Genomic DNA, 20,793 nt, shown 5'->3' with positions numbered 1-20,793 from the left:
AAAGTCATTACAGTTTAAGAATGCCACATGTGCTTCCAGTAACTGAAGTTTCACTGAGAATCGTGAGTAAATCTTCTAATGATAGGGTTTTTGCACCGTTACACCCATAATGTGGGAGGACACTATTGTTGCTTAAATTGACAGACATGACACGAAGCTGTACTGACAGTAGTGGGCATTTATTCATCAAAATGTCACAAACAGATTATTAGAATTTGAGGCCAAATTCATGACTCACTGAACAAGAACTTGAATGAGCCACCTACCCACTCCAGACCCTTAATTTAAAGGCAAGTTCCAACAATATGAGACAAGATTATCTAAAAATGCAATCTGCTAAATCCTGAGTGAGATGATCAAGGTAGGTAAGCACTATTTAAAGGCATATTTCTAGTTTTGCAGTTCAAAATCACACACACTTCTATCACAACACACTCCCTGTCTATTTCACCACTTACGCGACACACTGTAACAGAAAACTGTAATTTATAATAGTAATTATGGGTATTATCAACAGTAAAAAACGGTGAAACATATTTTGTTGGCAGGGAAAGAATTGCTGTATTTCGAATGGTACTGTAATTCTATCCCACAGAATACTGTACCGTATTTATGGAGTGCCAAAAACCTTTTGACCATTAGTGGTTGCATGGTATTGTTGTTTCTGGCTCATTAACATATTTTGAGGTGTGCATTGTAAGAGGCTAAATTTGTTGCATCCGTTAGTGAGAGTGCTGTAGTAGTTAGTTGGTATGTGGTATTTAAAAAAAAATGTAGGGGACAGATTGGAGTGGCAGCAAATGTTAAACCTTTCAAGTGCAACTGCCCCTAAAAAAGCTAATTCTCGTTTTGACAATAGCTGTATGTGGCATCGATATGAGTCAGAAACATTTATTTTAGTGCCAAAATTGACTACAAAGTGTAAATAGAATAATTTTGGTCATAAAGTCAATCTCGTCCAAAATTGAGATTTGCGAGATGATAGGTAAAAATTGTATGTCACAAAACGAAGGATACCGTAATAGTTTTCTGTGGGGTGGGTTTATTTTAATCCTGCCCACAGCTGGCAGCACTCAAGTAATAATCAATTCGGAGCGCTGCTGCATAATGCCCATGGTCAATTTGGTTTGACATTCAATATCCCTATGGGGTTAGTTAGGGACCATCAGCAAATGACACAATATACATGGGACAATATTTTAAAAGGTCAATAGCTCCAAATTTCAATGACTTAAACCTCACCAACTATAAATTGTAGAAATTCATATACAAATATTGAAAGCATTTAATGAGACAACTAAAAGATGTGCAACATGAAAGCATTGTCCAATTTACATTGTGTAATTTATTGACGGCCCCTAACTATCCCCAGAGATAAGCTATCCAAAGACAAACCAATTTTGCCACAGTAAAACACCAGCAGGCTAAAGCTATTTGGCAAAATCATTTGACTAACTTTTCCCACCTGCGAACACACACAAGAGACACCCACATTTAACCACACCCAAAAACCAACTCATGTTTGAATTCAATCATGTCATGGCCACTAGCATTTCTTAATGAACCAAATCTAAAATGAGGCCAAATCAGGAAGTGTAGTCCTCCTTTAAGGGTTTAGCATTTAGCCATGTGCTTTTGGTCTGTTTTGCCACGGAGTCGCTGCCAGTTTAGAAGTCTTTGTTAAGGCCTCTAGAAGTTGCCTGGCTACCCAGACTCCTTGTTCTGGCCAAACGCTACGCCACGCCCAAAGACGTTAGTTTCTTCTCCGAAATGAGTCCGGATCTGAGTACCCCCCTGACCCTTCACAAAATGTGAACACATTTGGGGCCATCTGATTGGTCCAGAAACCAATGGGTTGGCCCAGAGCCAGAAATCACGTGGGTAAAGCGGCAGTTTGGAAATCCGTCATTTGCTTTGATACTCTGATTGGTTAGAGACAATTCAATCGCTGATGACTTTGATTTGTACAATGCCCCTCGTGCCCCTTCTCACCACAAACAACTTCAATGACTGCAATCTCAGACTAAAGTAAATAGCGAACGACAGAGGAGCGGAAGAATTTAGTGTGAGTCATCAGGCTACTCTAGAAGAGCACGTGATATAAAACACAAAATATTAATTGATGTGCTGTATGTGTAAACACATTACCTAGCAACCAACCTGCTTGCACCAATCCCATGTAATTACAGTAAAATACTGTGAAATACAAACCCCACCTCCCCACAATGAATTTCATTCATCCATTTATTCACACATTCATTACTAATACAGTAGCATTTATTTGTTTACAGTATAATACAGTACATTCTCCACTAGTGTACAGTGTGTCATTACACAGTACATGCATTGATACTGTATTTAGATTACAGTAGGTGTACTGCAATATGAAATACAGTAACTTGCCAATGAGCTGCCTGTAAGTTACGAAATGAGTCCGGATCTGAGTACTTCCCTGACCATTCACAAAATGTGAACACATTTGGGGCCATCTGATTGGTCCAGAAACCAATGGGTTTGCCCAGAGCCAGAAATATGAAATACAGTAACTTGTCAATGAGCTGCCTGTAAGTTACAGTCAAATTCAATGCAACCCCTTTACAGTGTACAATATAGTTTTACATCAGCACGAGTTGACCACATGAGATGGCCAACATAAAGCAGTTATGTCAGGCACGCAGGCTGCCTCTGACCCTTGAACCCAGAGATACTTCTGGTGTCAACCATGCTCTGTATGAATGGGCCTACTGACTATCAAATGTGTTCCCTGTGGCCTTTTTGCCAGAGCCCCTGGTCGAGAACAGAGATTCCTGTCTTTCTCAGTCTGATGCATGGAGTCAGAGCATCTCAAAACTCATTGAACCATTCAAGCAACCACACTTCTGAGAAACATCATTTTGCAGAACTGTAATTCTTACTATGGTAGTCCCATCAGAAATCTATTTACTATTATTGGTCAGTCAGATAGATCCAGGCAAAGCCAGTGTCCCACCTACTCAGTGAGTTTAGTGAGTTTGATGTCTAACCAAACATTTGAGTTTTACTTTAAACATCTGACCTGACAAGTGCTATGGGCCTCCTTAAACACACAAACAGACAGACAGACAGGCAGGCAGACAGACAGACAGACAGACAGACAGACAGAGACAGACAGACAGACACAGGAGAGAGAGAGAGAGAGCAATCTGCCACGTCTCCATTAATCTCTGCAGAAAGAAAGGGGCCTGCCTAGGGTTTGGCCTCTACTGGCGGTGAACTGGGAATCCTTTTGATTTCCTTTGGCACCAAATTAATCTTGATCACCATAAGCCAAATAAAAGGTGGCTTTGAGGAGCGAGTGTCTTTGGGAGTGGTGGAGAGATGGATCACAGAGACAGTGGTGTGGGGGAGTGTTGGGCCCCTCACAATGAGATTCAATCTTTGTCTAATTGCATGCAAAAGTGATGATGTAATTTGTGTGGAATAAATGTTATTTCAATAATCGAGGGGCCATGTATGTTAACACATTATGTGTAAGTGAAAAACAGTGGAGAGTGGAGAGTGAGAAAGAAAAAGAGAGATGTATGTACAAATCAAATCAAATGTTTTTGGTCGCACACACATATTTAGCAGATGTTATTGCGGGTGTAGCGAAATGCTTGTGTTCCTAGCTCCAACAGTGCAGTAATATCTAACAAGTACTTAACTAAACATGGTGGCTTAGCTCTGTGGCAGCCAAACCAGATCACCATCAACATACAAAACTTGTGTTTAGTTTATAATGATGGTGGCAAAAGTTCTCCTAACCAGACCCAATTTATGACAAATGATTTATTATGAACTCTTTAAATTGAGCTTTCACTTATTAACAGTGCTATGTGGAAGATATTCAGATTCCCCATTCAGGTTTTCTTTTTGTGCAGACTTCAGAGCTGTTCTTTTGATTTACAGCAGGGGTCGTGGGGGTCGGGCACTGCCATAGCCCATAGACTGAGAATGCTGCCCATTAATCTTTGATACCTGTTACACAGTACTTTAGCACTCCTTGTGTAGTTGGCTTTCCATTATAGGTCTGTGATTTATTGTGGCATCAGGGGGTCCCTGAGGTGGTCTTCTTCCAAGGGCCACAATTTATACTTTCAGAGACGTCGTAACATAGGACCAGCCTCTCTAATGAAGGAGAGAGGCCTGGACTTCCATGGACCAGCTGGTTCTGAACTCCGTAGTACTAAGGTCCCCGTACTAAACTATTACTCACTAAAGAGTAAGGCACAGATAGTTGATCCATCAATGGAAATAAACCATCTACTCAAATTCACATATTCATACAACAGAGCCTTTAACTAACAGTAGCCTATTAGTGTAAAGTCTTCCATGTTCACAGCTCAATAGGTGTGCAATTATCAACTGGGCAGGAATCTCGCTCTGTAATGTACAATAGACGAACACAGCTACACTTTAACCCACATTACTAAAACTGAAACGTCATGACCAGCAAACTTTTGCAGACGTTTACCGGAGCACATTTTCACAAACCATAAGCTATACTGAAAACGCCGCCCCGCCCTTAGGTCGTTAACCTCTATAGGTCAAGGAAGTCTGGAGGATTGACCCCGTATTAGCATAGGGTGCACGCATGACACCCGCCGAGGAAAGAAAGTGAGCTCAATGCATCTGAGTCCATGGCGGAGTGGAGACAAAGTGTCAACGTGGAGCAATCCTCAAAAGACAAAGAGAAGTGGGAGGAGGCAGTGGCTGGGAGATGGTGGGAGGTGGTCAGGTGAACGTTATGTTAAGTGATTGACAACCTGTAATCCTCTCATTAGGCAGCTATTTGTTTTGGGATTTGCAGCAGCACAGGTTGGTGGCAAGACACCAGCACTCGTCACCCGGCCTACAGCTGATTTACTGCACACCTGTGTGAGAGAGTTGCAACAGCAGCAGGGCCTCGGGACACTCAGTCAGGCCACTCTCCACTATAGAGTAGCATTTTAATTCCTAGAAAATCGTTCTCTCTCTCTCTCTCTGATAAATAACCGAGGTCCATTCAGACAGTGAGCGTGTACTCTTTAAAACACACATATACTTCATATATTAACATAAACACAACACAAACATACAGTACTAGCTATATACAGTAGACAATACCAGCCACCCTCCACTAACACAGAACAGCACTCGTATTGTATGTTACTAACAAAGCAGAACTTCAACAGACTACACGTCATCTCACTTCTACGGCGATAAAAACGGCATCCCTTTCAGAAGGGGAAAGGCACATAATTGTAGCATTGCTATCACAAAGAATGAGAAAGGAGTGAATTCCTAGTGCTCATGAAGCATTAAACCGGCAGGTAGCCTAGTGGTTAGAGCGTTGGGCCAGCAACTGAAGGGCTGCTTGCTCAAATCCTTGAGCCGACAAGGTAGAAAATCTGTCGTTCTGCCCCTGAACAAGGCAGTTAACCCACTGTTCCTAGGCCGTCATTGTAAATAAGAATTTGTTCTTCACTGACTTGCCTGGTTAACTAAAGAATATATATATTTTTCTTAAAACAAAAAGGGCCATGCAATAATCTACCACAAAGCTCTGACGCATGAAAAAGAAGTATGCTTGTTCAACCAGTGTGAGATCACACTAACAAAGAATAGAAGGAGTGGTAGTGTGTGCTGCAGCTGCAGAAGGAATGAACTAGAGTTACTAGAGGGTGTCATCATCATTCATGAATCTGAAACTTGCCAATGATGGATCCCATTTTACAACAAGTGTATTTATGTGGTAGTCAAATGTATTCACACCCCTTTACTTTTTCCCACATTTCCTTGTGTTACAGCCTGAATTTATAATGGATTAAATTGATATGTTGTGTTACTGATCTACACACAATACCCCATAATGTCAAAGTGGAATTTTGTTTGTAGTATTTAAAAAAAAAACATTTTTATAACAAACAAAAAGCTCAAATGTCTTGAATCAATAAGAATTCAACCCCTTTGTTATGGCAAGTCTAAGTTGTGCTTAACAAATCACATGGACTCATTCTGTGTTCAATAATAGTGGTTAACATTCTTTTTGAATGACTACCCCATCTCTGTACCGCACACATGCAATTATCTGTAGAGACCCTCAATCAAGTGGTGAATTTCAAGTACAGATTCAACCACAAAGACCAAAGGTTTTTCAATGTCTCGCAAAGAAGGGCACCGATTGGTAAATGTGCAAAAATTGTAAAAAGCAGACGCTGAATATCCCTTTGAGCGCGGTGAAGTTATTAATTAGGCTTTCAATGGTGTATCAATACATCCAGTCACTACAAAGATACAGGCGTCCTTCCTAACTGAATTGCAGTTGATTATACAGAGTTCTCACTTTAATCAGTCCAGGGATCACTTAGTAGACTGACAACCTTTGTACAACTTTGAAAATAATATACCTTTAGTTTACATGCAACATAAAATAGGCTTACCCAATACAATAGGCTTACTGTGTGCAACTAACACATTGAGTTGTTATGGAAGTCACTGAAAATCAGGGGTGTCAATTGGGTATGCCAGAGTATACCCTAGTTCAATACCAGTAATTAAAATTCAACTCCTTCCAATCCCAATTGAAAAATGCAGTTTAACAGGCTGGCTTTAGGACCATGCTGGATCAGAGCTGACGAGCAGGCTCTTTTATAGATGAGTTGGTTGTTTAGCAACAAAACCGACGTGTGCGCAAGTATGGAGCAAAACAGACGGGGTTGGCTTATGTTGACAACATGTAAACTACACTGAACAAAAATATAAACGCAACATGTAAAGTGTTGGTCTCATGTTTCATGTTTCATGAGCTGAAATAAAAGATCCCAGAAATGTTCCATATTCACAAAAAGTGAGATAGCAGATAGCAGACAGCGTGTATGGTGTCGTGTGGGGAGCGGTTTGTTGATGTCAACGTTGTGAACAGAGTGCCCCATGGTGGTGGTGGGGTTATGGTATGGGCAGGCATAAGCTACGGACAACAAACACAATTGCATTTTATCGATGGCAATTTCAATGCACAGCGATACAGTGACGAGATCCTGAGGCCCATTGTCGTGCCATTCAACCGTCGCCATCAACTCATGTTTCAGCATGATAATGCACGGCCCCATGTCGCAAGGATCTGTAAACAATTCCTGGAAGCTGAAAATCTCCCATGGCCTGCATACTCACCATACATGTCACCCATTGAGCATGTTTGGGATGCTCTGGATCGACGTGTACGACAGCGTGTTCCAGTTCCCGCCAATACTCATCCACTTTGCACAGCCATTGAAGAGGAGTAGGACAACATTCCACAGTCCACAATCAACAGCCTGATCAACTCTATGAGAAGGAGATGTTGCACTGCATGAGGCAAATGGTGTTCACACCAGATACTGACTGATTTTCTGATCCACGCCCCTAACTTTTTTTAAGGTATCTGTGACCAACAGATGCATAACTGTATTCCCAGTCATGTGAAATCCATAGATTTTATTTATTTATTTAAATTGACTGATTTCCTTATATGAACTGAAACTCAGTAAAATCTTTGAAATTGTTGCATGTTGCATTTATATTTTTGTTCAGTGTATATTTAGTCTCCAAATGTTTATTGAAAACATAAATACATTTGCACAATGAGCACTTGCTGTCCCTCAAACACATTGTTACAGTTGTTGGTTAGCTAGCTAGCTTGCCATATTAGCATTGACATGAAATCAGTCAAAACAATACCAGAGGGGTGTCCTACGAAGCAGTTTTAAGGCGTTAGCAAGGTAACTTTGGTCAACTGAGTTCAACTCGGATAACCGGTCATATGAAATTGGCTCACTTTTTAGCCAGGTACATTTCTATGGTAGCGAATCCTTCAGAACCAACTTGCTCCGGAGCAGGCTAACTCATGGCTAACATGCTGACCATACCACACGCACGCGTGCGTCTGCGTGCGCCATCGCGCGCATGTTGATTTTGTCCGCCCACACCAGACGTGATCAGGACACTCAGGTTGAAATATCAAAACAAACACTAAACCAATTATATTAATTTGGGAACAGGTCAAAAAGTATTCAACATTTATGTCAATTTAGCTAGCTAGCTTGCTGTTGCTAGATAATTTGTCCTGGGATATAAATATTGGGTTGTTATTTTACCTGAAATGCACAACGTCCTCTACTCCAACAATTAATCCACAGATAAAAGGGTAAACCGAGTTTGTTTACTAGTAATCTCTCCTCCTTCAGGCTTCTTCTTCTTCTTTGGACTTTATATTGCAGTTGGCAATCAACTCTAAGGTGCATTACCACAACCGACTGGAGTGTGGACCTCAGTTCATCTTTCAATCACCCTCATGGGTATATGCTCCTAAAAAACAATGAGGAGATGGCACGTGGGTATATACTCCTAAAAACCAATGAGGAGATAAGAGAGGCAGGACTTGCACCGCGTCGAGCGTCACAAATAGAACCATGTTCTATTTTAGTGCCTAACCACACAGACGCTCGCGAGCAGTATGGGTGCAATGATTGAATAACATGTACAGTATGTGTACATTTATTTTGCAACGCTCGCGCATGCGACGAGTCCGGTCTGGTCAGCATGTAACCCAACTTACCCTGAATGAAATGACTGAGCCACGAGTTGGGGACCAATTAAACCAGATTCCATCCTTCTTGCAAAGATTGCGTCCTCGTCCCTTTAATTTGAGGAAGACGACTGATTAAATATTTTATTAATTAAATGTTTTTTTTAATGTGTTAAAAATGTGTTATGTCACGCACAGTATGACTTAATACAATTATTTTATCAATAGGAGTGGGGGAAAAATGTGCTTGTGGTTGTGCATTGATAAGCACACCAAAGCACACCGAAGTCGGCATTAACGATAAGTAATAAAATAAAGAAGGCCATTCTAAAAGCCTATTTTACACCATAGCCTGCTGAATTTGCAAGATAACTTCTCTCACATTTTTATTTTGGCACAAATGAAAATGTGGCACTGACTCGCCATGGATTTATGTTTCAGCATTGTCTCAATGAAGAGTTTGGCGTTCGACTATCCATGTGCAACATGCATGCGCAGTTACAAGCCTGCTAGTTAGTGGGGGGCGGACGAGCAATATCCACCATTGTAGTACGGACGAAGACTGGGCTGGAATGTGAAGCTAACTGAAGCTGATTAGCTTTAGAAAATCCTGAGTAGATCTAGCTTGCTTCGTAGGACACCCATCAGGCAGTGGTGTAAAGTACTTCAGCACAAATACTTTAAAGTACTACAAGTAGTTTTGGGGGTGTCTGTACTTTACTATTTATATTTTTGACAACTTTTTATTTTACTTCACTGCATTCCTTAAGACAATAATGTACTTTTTTCTCCATACATTTTCCTTGACACCCCAAAATTGACTTATCAAGCGAACATCCCTACTGCCTCTGACCTGGCAGACTCACTAAACACACATGCTTCATTTGTAAATTATGTCTGAGTGTTGGGGTGTGCCCCTGGCTATCTGTAAATTAAAGAAAACAATAAAATGGTGCCATCTGGTTTGCTTAATATAAGGAATTGTAAATGATTTATAGTTTTACTTTTGATACTTAAGTATATTTAAAACCAAATACTTTTAGACTTTTACTCCAGTGGAATTTTACTTTTACTTTAGTCATTTTCTATTACAGTAGCTTTACTTTAACTCAAGTATGACAATTGGGTACAGGTATCAAGAACAAGATAAAACTAGCTGAAATGAGACACCTACCATTCCCAACATGGCAGCTTCTTGCCATTGTTGCTAGCTATCTGATCATTTAGAATCACAGCGAAGCAGGGCTTCTGGCCCTATCCATGGGTATGCATTTTCTGTGTGACTTTGTCAGCCAACCCATCTATGGAGAGTGGATTGACACAGCTGCAGGGGACAGCATTACTTTTCTCTCAAAACAGTGCAGAGGTGGAAGATGGCTGTGGTAGAAAATACCCCACTGTAGCTTTGCCATACCCTACGTTTAGCTGAAGCCCCTGCTGAAAATATGTAGGGATTTTGGCACATGATTTGCATAATGTCCCAAAAAATGAAAAAAGTTGAAAAGAGTGCAATAATGTACAACTTGGGTGATAAGAATACTAGGCCTACCTTATAGGCCATATGGGTAATGATAAAAATCACAAAGACGCTAACATCGATTTTGATTGAAAATAAGTTTAGTTTAAAAACTTGTGAAGGTGAACGAGTCACCCACATTCAGTCAGCAATAGCAATTCTTGACAAAAAGAAAGTCTCTTTCGGTAGTTTTAGGTAGCTATTCAATAGCCTATGAAGAGGAATGTTAAGAATGCGAAAAGCTCCTATTCCTATTGAAACGACTGAGATGAAATGTTATTGCGACTCTTAGAAAAATTGTGACAAATCTGATTTGGACTATTCATAGAATTGATCACTTATTTAGATCCTCTTCCACACAACAGCAATAATATTGATATTCTGCTCCCATGACTTGCAACTGTTCTAAAGGCAAAAGAACATACCTACCTCTATTTTCAAAATGTACTTTTTTAGTTATTTTTTTAGAATGTTATATAACAGAACAGTTCACACGTTTTTATTTGGCCTACAGCCAATGGTATTTTAACCAATCACATGATTATCGGTAACTTTAATTTGAATAGAACATTTCAACACTCTCATCATAAGTGCTTGGTCGTCTTCTGCCTGGTAACAGCAATTCCTCCTATTGGTTTAGACCAATGTCGGTCTCCTCCCTAGTCAGAGAGAGAGAGAACTTGTGTGAGAGTAATACTTACTGTTCCGTTTTTATTGTTCATTTCACTTTTGTTTATCCATTTCACTTACTTTGGCAATCTAAACATATGTTTCCCATGCCAATGAAGCCCCTTGAATTGAATTGAGAGAGATAAGAGGGGGGGGGGGGGTCAGGTTTTTAAACTTTTATATCAGTCACCACGTTATTCATCTTATACATGACTATTTCTACACACACAGCATTGTAAAGTGAGGTGGTGCACTTTTGTTGTGCCAAGTTTAATGCCGTAAAATTAAACTGAAACCTGAAATCAATATTGATAATAGGCTAATTTGTCTAAATTATAGATGTTTATAATGCAATTATTATTAGGTTTTAACGTAAACGACTTTGCACATCGTGTTTTACTCATGAAACATTCAATTGCCTGCCTTATTGAATGGCTCTGAAAGTTTTATATGCTTTTTACAGGTTTTGTGATGCATAGGTCTATTGAATATGCCTGCAATCTGAACAAGTACATGAATTGCTGCATAATGATTATGTTAAAGTGATTTAAAAAATACATGCCCCACTGTTAAATGTCTTTGTGTGTTAGAAGCTTGCCCATGTGCTCACCTCATGTTCGACTGGGTGACGAGAAGAGAAGCCGGAGCTATTCTCAGAGCTTTTTTTAACAGGAAAGTTTCATGAATGTGTCTATACCGCCCCCTATCAAAATTGAACCAATTCACATTAATCTCTGCATAACCAACTTCCCTATACCGACACTAGCCCTTTACATCCCTCCTCCCTCAAACCCCCACCACTCAGCGTACGTTCTCTTCACCCCCTCCTGACTCCCCTCCGCTGTATAGGCTACGCCACCCAGAATACTGGGACCTCCCATTTCCATACCTATAGGAGTGGATAAGCAGCGATTGGAAGGACTTGGAAACTTTAGAGGGGTAGTTCTTTAGAGTTATCCTCCTCTCTCTATAGACTCCTTAGCTCGGCTCTCTCCGACTCGCTGTTGCTTTGATCTTCTCCTTAACAACAGTTAACGTCATCGCATAGCCCTCTGAAGGGGAGTTTTGTCTAGAAGGGTGAAGCGTTGGAGCTCTCAGAGGGCTTACATTGTAGGAGCAGCAAGCAGCATCCACGGAGCCTCACTCACTCCTAACAAGAAGCACATCTTTTGATTGTTTATTCAGCCCAGAAAACGCAAGCTACCACCGCAAAAGATATGGAACACCAGCTGTTGTGCTGTGAAGTGGAAACCATCAGAAGAGCTTACCAAGACGCCAACTTACTAAATGACCGAGTTCTACAGACAATGCTCAAAGCAGAGGAAAATTACCTTCCGTCTCCGAATTACTTCAAGTGTGTCCAGAAAGAAATAATACCGAAAATGAGGAAAATTGTGGCTACATGGATGTTAGAGGTGTGTACATTTATGATGTCTAGATGTATTGCTTTAACGTTTGTGTCCTAACACTAACCATGCACTTTGGACGCAATGTATTGAATTGGTCGTTTTATGCATCGTACGATTATTCTTTCAAAGCATGATCATTCATAGTATGTAAACATACTGACATGTAGTAGGCTAATGTTTCATTTGTAACGGTTGTCCAAGTAGGCTAAAATAGATTTGGAACACTGTTGTAGCATATTAGGCTATTTCCCAGGTATTGTGTGTGTTCAGTAATTACAACACTTGCAATGTAGCTGCTCGATTCTTTTCTTTGTCGGGACTTAGGAAATGTATTTAGATTGAAAAAATGTTCCAAATTAATAGCAATGTACACGTATGCAGTCTTACTCTTGCCAGTATTATGCGCCATCTTTGTTGTCGTATGCGTAGGTTTTTAATATCATTAAAAATCTTTAATAATGTCAGCAATGACAGTAACTCAATCAGCAAGTCGAAAAGTATATCTTGGGTATGCACTTATAATCCTGTCGCACAGATAGCGAAAAATGATTATATAAAACCATGAAGTTTTGTTTCGGCTTACTTATCAGGCTGCTGTTCCTGCAGTTTCTGAAGGTCGCTCTGGAAACATGATCATTTTCGCAAAAATGTTAAATAAGAATGCATTTTCAATGGTCGGATATGATACTATATCGATTAATCAACATTTACATGTAGTTAGAGATTGAGTCTTATGTCGACATACATTTTTTATTAATTTCAGAAATTGTGAGTCCGCACAAGATCTAAATGTCGCACGCTCCACGAGAAAGAGCGGTGTCTTGTAAATTAAATGTTTTTTATATGTTTACTATATGAAAATTCGACACATCTTAAAACTATCCGATGAGGTATACCATAAGGATCATTTACATGCTAATTTCACAAACCGGGACAATTTTTACATATTTTTTATTCTTTTTTGAAAAGATGACGAACTAGAAATTTCAGGGGAAAGTTGCATTGACGCCACCTTTGTGTCTTAGTAAGAAGCGACTGAAAACAGCCTAAATTTTCAACTATTTCAATTTCCGTTTTAATTAGGCTTAAGCAACTGTTTTAGTTTTTCGAAATGCATGATTTTATGTTAATTGCATTGGCAGACTATAGCCTACTTTGCGCCAGCTAAAGGCTATAATTAGGCCATAGCTTTGTTTTAAGGACAGCCTTAAGGAATGGGAGGATAATTTTAAAAATGCGTAGTGTTGCCATTACAGTATTTCGTTTTCACTTATGGACAGGCCTATTTATTGGTATATACAATCGACCTGAATGCACTTATAGTCCTATATTATAGGCTACTGTAATTTGAGGCTATAGGCTAAATTGCTGTTTTCACTTCTAGGTCTGCGAGGAACAGAAATGCGAGGAGGAGGTTTTTCCCCTGGCTATGAACTACTTGGATAGATTTTTGTCTGTGGAGCCCACACATAAAACCAGATTACAACTCCTGGGGGCTACTTGTATGTTTTTGGCCTCAAAGATGAAGGAAACGGTCCCTTTAACTGCAGAGAAGTTGTGCATTTACACCGACAACTCCATCCGGCCCAGCGATCTATTGGTAAATGAGCAATGTCAATCTTCTACATATACACTCTGTATATGGATGTAGTTATAATCCATTTAATATCGTATAGGCTATTTGACTGAGCATTTCCATAGTAGGCTATCTCATAATGCAATGGTAGCATATAGGCCTATGCCTACAGGTAGCCTACTACAATGCATCCAGTTTGTAGGCCTATAGGCCTACTACTTGTCTTAGTTTCTCTTCGACGGGATCTAAATCATTATTGCATCATTTTTGTTGTGTTAATTTCAAAGAAAGTTTGCATCAAAGAAAGACTTTGGATTCTTGTACATTTCACATGATGGCTTACAACGGTTAGGCCAGTGTAGCGCAATGACATGACGAGGGCGACATCTCCCTCTAGTGGATAAAGTCAAATGTAGAATCAATTATGTGAAGCCACTTGTGAAGTTCGATTGTCTCATTGCGCACGTCTGTTTTGTCTCTCCTTTGTAGCAAATGGAACTACTGACTCTAAACAAGTTGAAATGGGATCTAGCATCAGTAACGCCTCACGATTTCATAGACCATTTCCTCTCCAAGCTACCAATCCATCAGAACACGAAGCAGATTCTGCGCAAGCATGCCCAGACATTCGTGGCTCTCTGTGCAACAGGTAGGCCCACACATGAACCATTGTCTGTTAAGTGTGAGCTTTTTCCTGTCACTGCTCCATAACCACTTTTTCAGGGGACCAATGGCTAAGATATGTGTTTGATGCAAGATATAGATTTTTTTTGTCTGCATTTTTTTCCACTTGTGAGGATAACTCTTCCTCCTTGAAAGCCCCCAGGTGGCCAATGGTCAATGTAAATGGTTGGGGGTATGGGCTCCGGTGCAGGAATGTTTGAGTGTACAAGGCCTAACATGTTTTATGGAGGGTGTCTCAGTCACTGTGTAGTGTGGACAAGTAAATGAGAGCACTGACTCCATTCCAGTATATATTTTTCTCCAGATCAGTATTATACGAGTACGAGTTTGCTTCTCACCACAATGGTTTGTTTGCGTGGTGTTTCTCCCCAAAGTCAGAGTTTACTCAATAGATTTTGAATGAGTTGTCACTGGGGTGTGTTTTAGGGCTATTGTGGAAAATGAAACAGGTTGTGCTGTTAATGCATTTATTTGTGAAATTATATCTACTGCATGCATGGGGGGGGGGGGGGGGGGGGGTTCAGTTGGGGGATGGACACCCCACTCTAGATTCATGGTCACCTTTCATGCACTTGGAGTAGGAAGTGGGGTGCTAACCTCTTCAGAGGGAGATCAGCTCAATGGGGTTTAAAACTATAATTTATGTGAGGGAAACAGGTAGGAAGGAGTGGTATTTCCTTTCTTCTTGGAAAAAGTTTTGAAGTGGTGTACCCATTGAATGTGTGTGCTGGAAGTACTTTTGTACCGGTCCTATTTTGTCGATGAGCTAGATGTATTGTTCTTGGAAGTCTGTGTGCATGAGCACTGGTGTCCTGTCAGTAGCCGGTTGTGAAATAAAGCACATTCAGGATATTGTGACTGTGAGTGAAAAAGGAGCAACAGGATTTCCATTGTCCCCTACAGTACCTCATTCTGCCACAGCCTAGAATGGCCTCCCTCACATACCCTCCATCTGCCTCGGTCTCTCTTTCTACCCTTGTGTACAGTACTTGATAGCTCTGCCTCTTTTATTTACCACATTAATCCTTTTGAAAGCTCAGGTGTACCATTTGGCCAATGATCTGTTTCAGATGTTTCGCTTTACGACTCAAGTACTTACCGTCTTTTTCTTATGTCTTCCCTGTAGATGTCAAATTCATCGCCAACCCTCCCTCCATGATCGCAGCGGGCAGTGTGGCAGCAGCGGTCCAGGGGCTGTACCTAAAGAGCAAAGACGGTGCACTGTCATCCCAGAACCTAACCAACTTTCTGTCCCAAGTCATCAGGAGTGACCCGGTACGTCAAACACAGTTCTCCAGGCCTTTACATTGCACCACACACATGCTTGCATTGACTATTTGTCACAAAGCCTTTCGCTACTATTGTCTTTGAGGTATTTTGCTTCATTATGCTGACATTATTCTCTCTCCTCACAGGACTGCCTGAAGTCGTGTCAGGAACAGATTGAGTCTCTGCTTGAGTCTAGTCTGAGACAGGCACAGCAACATAATGTCTCCACAGAAACAAAAAGGGTAGAGGAGGATGTGGACCTGTCCTGCACCCCTACAGACGTGAGGGACATTAACATTTGAGTGGCAACCTCCCCATTTTTTTGGAAATATTTTTGAGGCTCTGGCCTTACCAAGAGGCCATCTGGGAAAAGAGGACACCAGCGCACCCTCGAGTCGTCACCCTCTGAACACACTCTGGCAACCGCTAATGTGCCACACCTGTTACGGTGCCCCGGCCTGTATGGCCTCCCAGTGACGTGTGGCCGCCCTCAGCCAGGGCTGTCAAGAAAGGACTGAACACCTCACTTTTCTGAGACCATCAGTCATATTCCCTCTCACTCTCCCATCCTGTCTGGCTCAAGACATAGACAAGGATGCTAGCAAAAATGAATTATTGTGAAAGATACACAACTAAATGGATGAAACAAAAACATTATAGTTTATGTGCAAGATTAAGCCACAGAAATATACATTGTTACCACCCGATGTTGAACTAGGATTTTGAAATACCATAGACTGACTTTACATGCCTTCTTAAAACATTCAAAATAACAACAAGTAGGTCTTTTTTGTCTGTCTTTGTGTCTAGGTTTTTATTTGAAGTATAAATTCATTTATAAAAGAGAAGGGGCATTTTTTGTTATCTATTAGGCATTTTGCTTGCTATCAAAGCTCCCGTTTTTCCCCCCAGTCTAGTCGTCTGTATATCCCTGCTTGCTTATGCGTTTAATCACTTTATTATATTATCTAGACTTCTAAAGAAATTCTGAGCCCCTAGTTTTGGCCTCTTCTCTTTTTAACTGAGTTATATAACTCAACAGTATACTTTTAGTATATATTGCTCTGTTTTATTGTTTAGGTTGTGGATTGCTGGTGCTGAGGTTTGGCAAATAAGTTCATTCATTCTTCAATATAAGGACAATTACTTTATATTCAATTAGGAGTAAATAGAATGCACCAGCATTGTTTGGCTGTTGATTTGTGACTTATTTTGTCCTCATTGCCACATGTGTACATATATCAACAGCTAGCTATGACACAATAAGCTAAAATCTAGCGTTAGTTGCAAATCTTTACCATGCAATCCATAGTTCATTTTTTTGTGGTTATATCTTACTTTCTAATTCCATTCCATTTTTAAAAGCACTTTTAGTCAGTTTTTCTGACTCATAAAAGAAAAAAATCACAAAAAATTGAAAAAATGGTATGGAGTGGAGCAGGTCTCTTTTAACTATGGTGTTATGTGTTACAATTTTGGGTACAAGTCAACGCAGCCTTATAGCAATCCCGTGTACACTTGATGTAGAAGGGTATCATTTTGGAGATTGTTATGCCACAGTTCTTACAGGAGTGGTCTACAGTGAGACGAGCATTGGGTGTGGCATGTTTCTGCATCCTGTATCCCATCGCTTGAACGGCATCCAGAGCATTTGAAACACTAAAGTATCAAACTTGAAAGCTAAAACAAAGATTAACAGTGTTTATTATTGCATATTTTCCTCTTGGAGCCAGTGCAGATTAGAAACAGGATGCCAAAGTCTGTCTGTGCGTAACATTTTGTATACAACTATTTACCATAGTGCTAAACACATGCCTGCCCTTCAAATCATGTATGACAGTGTTTTCTCAACACAAAACTGAAATATAAATACCATAGTTAAAATGCTGTTTAGAATATGTGTAGTTGAGGGGGTAAAAATACACACAAAAAAATTTGGTTTAGAGATGATTTTGCACATACCTGAAGACATAGGCTATGTTTTTGTGGCTTGCCTAAGAGAAGTGGATCACTAAGATGGGATGGGTAACGTTGAAAAGTGGGAGTGGGAAAAAGGGAGGCAAAAGGGGTGACAGCTTGACAGCAACAAGTTTTTGTTGAATTGCTGAATTAAGGTGTTTGATTGTACATTGAGAAAAAGAGATGAGGAAACAGGATAATGGGAGACCACACTCCTCCTTTTGAGCTGCTATGGAGGAATTTCCAGCAAAGTGTAAAACAACAAGAAAAACAACAAGAAAGAAACAATGCTTTTTCTCCTATTGTTTGCTGCTATATATTTTATACATATAAATGTCAATATACTGCCATGTAATAGGTTTTTAATTTTCTGTGAGAAAATTGTTATTGACATCTTTGTTTTTGTAGTCTTGTCATCAGTTTTACTTAATATGATTTCAGTGCTATTCCAAAAAGATAAAAAATTAGACAATGGACATGGTTTTTATCAACAATACCTCATATTACAGTCAAGATTTATCTTTAATTTAGTTTTAATTTTTAATTTTTTTAAATTGTTACTTGTTTGTTCAGTGGCTGATTGTCCTGTTGTAAACTGCTAATGGTAATGCATTGATCATTATCCAAATGGGTCCTGATGTGAGCAAGTAGAGAGCATTGATTGAAACTGGTGCCATAACAGACCGGATTATATAACTCTTTTGAGTGTTAAGCTGTCTCATTGAAAGAGTCTTTATCCCCTTTAAGCTTCTGAAGGCCCTGCTATTTTTTTATTTTTATAAAGCATTTGCTCAAGTTAAAGCCCGTAATGAGTTTGAGTTTGTTAAATACCAAGCCATAGAATTATTTTCAAATCATCATGCCGTTATTCCACACAGTTCAGTTCATGCTTTTCTAGATATCTTGTCCTCCACCAAGAAGCATAGCATATTCATATTTGTGTCAACTGCACAATAAATGGTAAATAGATTTAAATCTTGGAACACTGCAGTTTTTTTCTTAACTGAACCGCTACTGGTACATTGAAGCCAAAATAATGGGCTACAGATATTGTTAGGCACACTTCCATTTGACCCAGACATCCTTCAATCAGAGTTAATGAGTGTGAGAGCCAACAGTGGTTCACTTAGCCATAGACATGATGCTGCTATATGTTCTGGTTGTAGATGTGAGGTAGGCCTAGTGTTGCCTAGTATTTGACAAATGATGTTGCTGCAAGCTGCTCAAATTTCTACTAGCTAACACAGGACCCAGGATAGAGATATTGTTTTTCTGTCTAGTGTAAGGAATACTTGTTACCTCAAAGAATGGAAAAAAAATACATGTTGATACCCCTGGGCTCAACTAAAGATGACATTACATATTTTTGTCATATTAATACAAAGTGCTGTTAGTAAAAATGAAAACAGAAGGGATGGAGATCTTTGTCCAAACTTTTCAACAGAATGTGCTACATTGCTCGCCCCCCCCCCCCCAAAAAAAAGCTAAGTGGTCAGCTTTTTACCATTGCTTCTATTGTTAATGACGGTCGGGTAGTTCGCCCCTCTTACTGAACTTTGGGTCAGGATCTGTGTTCATTGCAATGGGTCAAAGGTAATCTGGGGTCGAAGAAAAATAAAGCAAAGATACTGAAATGTCTGCTTTATATGTCTGTTTTGTGTAACAGTCGCTGGTCTGAAATGCACAACATTTTACTTGCAGATCCATTCTAGAAACATGATTTGAACATCAAACTAAACAAAAATTAAAAGTGGATTAAAAACATCCTGTTTTGTCTTTTCTTGATGGGAAAACAAAAAAGAATGTTGATGTCTTTTACAATGTCACATATTTCTTTCTAAAACAGTTATTGTATTCCATACATACCTAATTACATAATCCTACCTCAGTTATGATTTTTGTTTTCTTTTGGGGTGCTCCCGAGTGGTGCAGCGGTCTAAAGGCAGTCCCTGGTTCAAATCCAGGCTGAATCAAATCAAGCCGTGATTGGGAGTCCCATACGGCGGCACACAATTGGGCCAGCGTCGTCCAGGGTAGGCCATCATTGTAAATAAGAATTTGTTCTTAATTGACTTGCCTAGTTAAATAAAGGTTAAATTAAAAATATATTTAAAAAATGATCAGTAATTATCCATTTTGACTAGGAAGTTATAGATTACTGACAGTGACTGAATAGTTTTTCAAAAAGCAACATTAATATACATCGTGATATTGAGGACATTTTCCAAAATCTAAAGTACAAATGCTTTTGTGGGGCTAATGATTACCCATGCTATTGGTTAAAGCATGTGTGTGACAGTACTCATTGATTTATTATGCAAGGAATTCCTTTGATCGGGGTTTTCTATAAAGAAAAAGGCGTGAAATTCTAATCCTTTCCCACAGCCCTGCAATCGTGAGCTGGACAAACAGTGGATAAAGGGTTTCAGTACATAAGGCAATGCGGCACCAAACCCCTGCTGGCACACAGACATCTCTCTCAACATCATGCCGCATAATGCATCTTATAGCATTTGTAAACGAAAGGATAAAAAAAAAAAAAAAATGCAGCCATAATGCTCACTATTTAACAAGCACCAAAAACAACAGTCATAAAATGTTTAATTTAACCCTAGCCCTGTGTTATAACTGTTTCACTAATGATTTATTTATCCTAGCCCTAGCTTTAACCTGTTGTTGATTGTATCATAAACCTTTTGCATCCGTATCTGACCAGTCAGATCAGCTCTTTTGCCAATAATCAGCACTGCGTTTTAACACTGGGGACCATTTTCGTACGCGTCACTCCGTTTTGTATAGTTCTGTTGGCTGGGAGTCCCTGACTACCAGAAGGGCCCAGCACTGGCTACTTTTTGTAAATAAAGTTGTTCTTCAGAGACTCCTCCATGACGTCAGCTCACATATTAACTGGAGATCCAGCGATTTTCAGACCCGCTCACTGTACTGGCCGGTTCTGGAGGTCCCGCGGGTCTCCACGGACCTGGGAAAAAAATGCTTTTCATTTTTATTCCCCCAGCTCATTGAATCTTCTTCAGGCCACCTTGAAATTAGACTTGCTTGTCTCCATTGGACAGTAAAGATTGAGTTTAAGGGAGGTGATATGTGAGAGAGTTGTGTTGTTTTGATTAATTTTGTAGTATTTATTGTA

General features: G+C 39.9%; 1 protein-coding gene across 1 annotated transcript; it reads left to right on the top strand.

The window, feature by feature from the left end:
* The first annotated feature begins 11,640 nt into the window (after positions 1-11,640).
* On the top strand, positions 11,641-19,409 carry LOC120045999 (G1/S-specific cyclin-D1). The gene is made up of 5 exons (XM_038990917.1): positions 11,641-12,163; positions 13,542-13,757; positions 14,223-14,382; positions 15,544-15,692; positions 15,833-19,409. The coding sequence occupies exons 1-5, from the start codon at positions 11,966-11,968 to the stop codon at positions 15,986-15,988; spliced, it is 879 nt and encodes a 292-aa protein (XP_038846845.1). The 5' UTR covers positions 11,641-11,965; the 3' UTR covers positions 15,989-19,409.
* Positions 19,410-20,793: the final 1,384 nt, after the last annotated feature.

The sequence above is a fragment of the Salvelinus namaycush genome, chromosome 1, assembly GCF_016432855.1.
Source record: "Salvelinus namaycush isolate Seneca chromosome 1, SaNama_1.0, whole genome shotgun sequence".
In the NCBI taxonomy this organism is placed as follows: domain Eukaryota; kingdom Metazoa; phylum Chordata; class Actinopteri; order Salmoniformes; family Salmonidae; genus Salvelinus; species Salvelinus namaycush.
This window is presented reverse-complemented; position numbering and strand designations above follow the sequence as displayed.

Excerpts from the sequence above, each read along its gene's own strand:
- LOC120045999 (XM_038990917.1), top strand. The coding sequence starts at position 11,966 with ATGGAACACCAGCTGTTGTGCTGTGAAGTGGAAACCATCAGAAGAGCT. Across the intron at positions 12,164-13,541 it reads TGGCTACATGGATGTTAGAG|GTCTGCGAGGAACAGAAATG; the intron begins GTGTGTACATTT and ends TTTCACTTCTAG. Across the intron at positions 13,758-14,222 it reads TCCGGCCCAGCGATCTATTG|CAAATGGAACTACTGACTCT; the intron begins GTAAATGAGCAA and ends TCTCCTTTGTAG.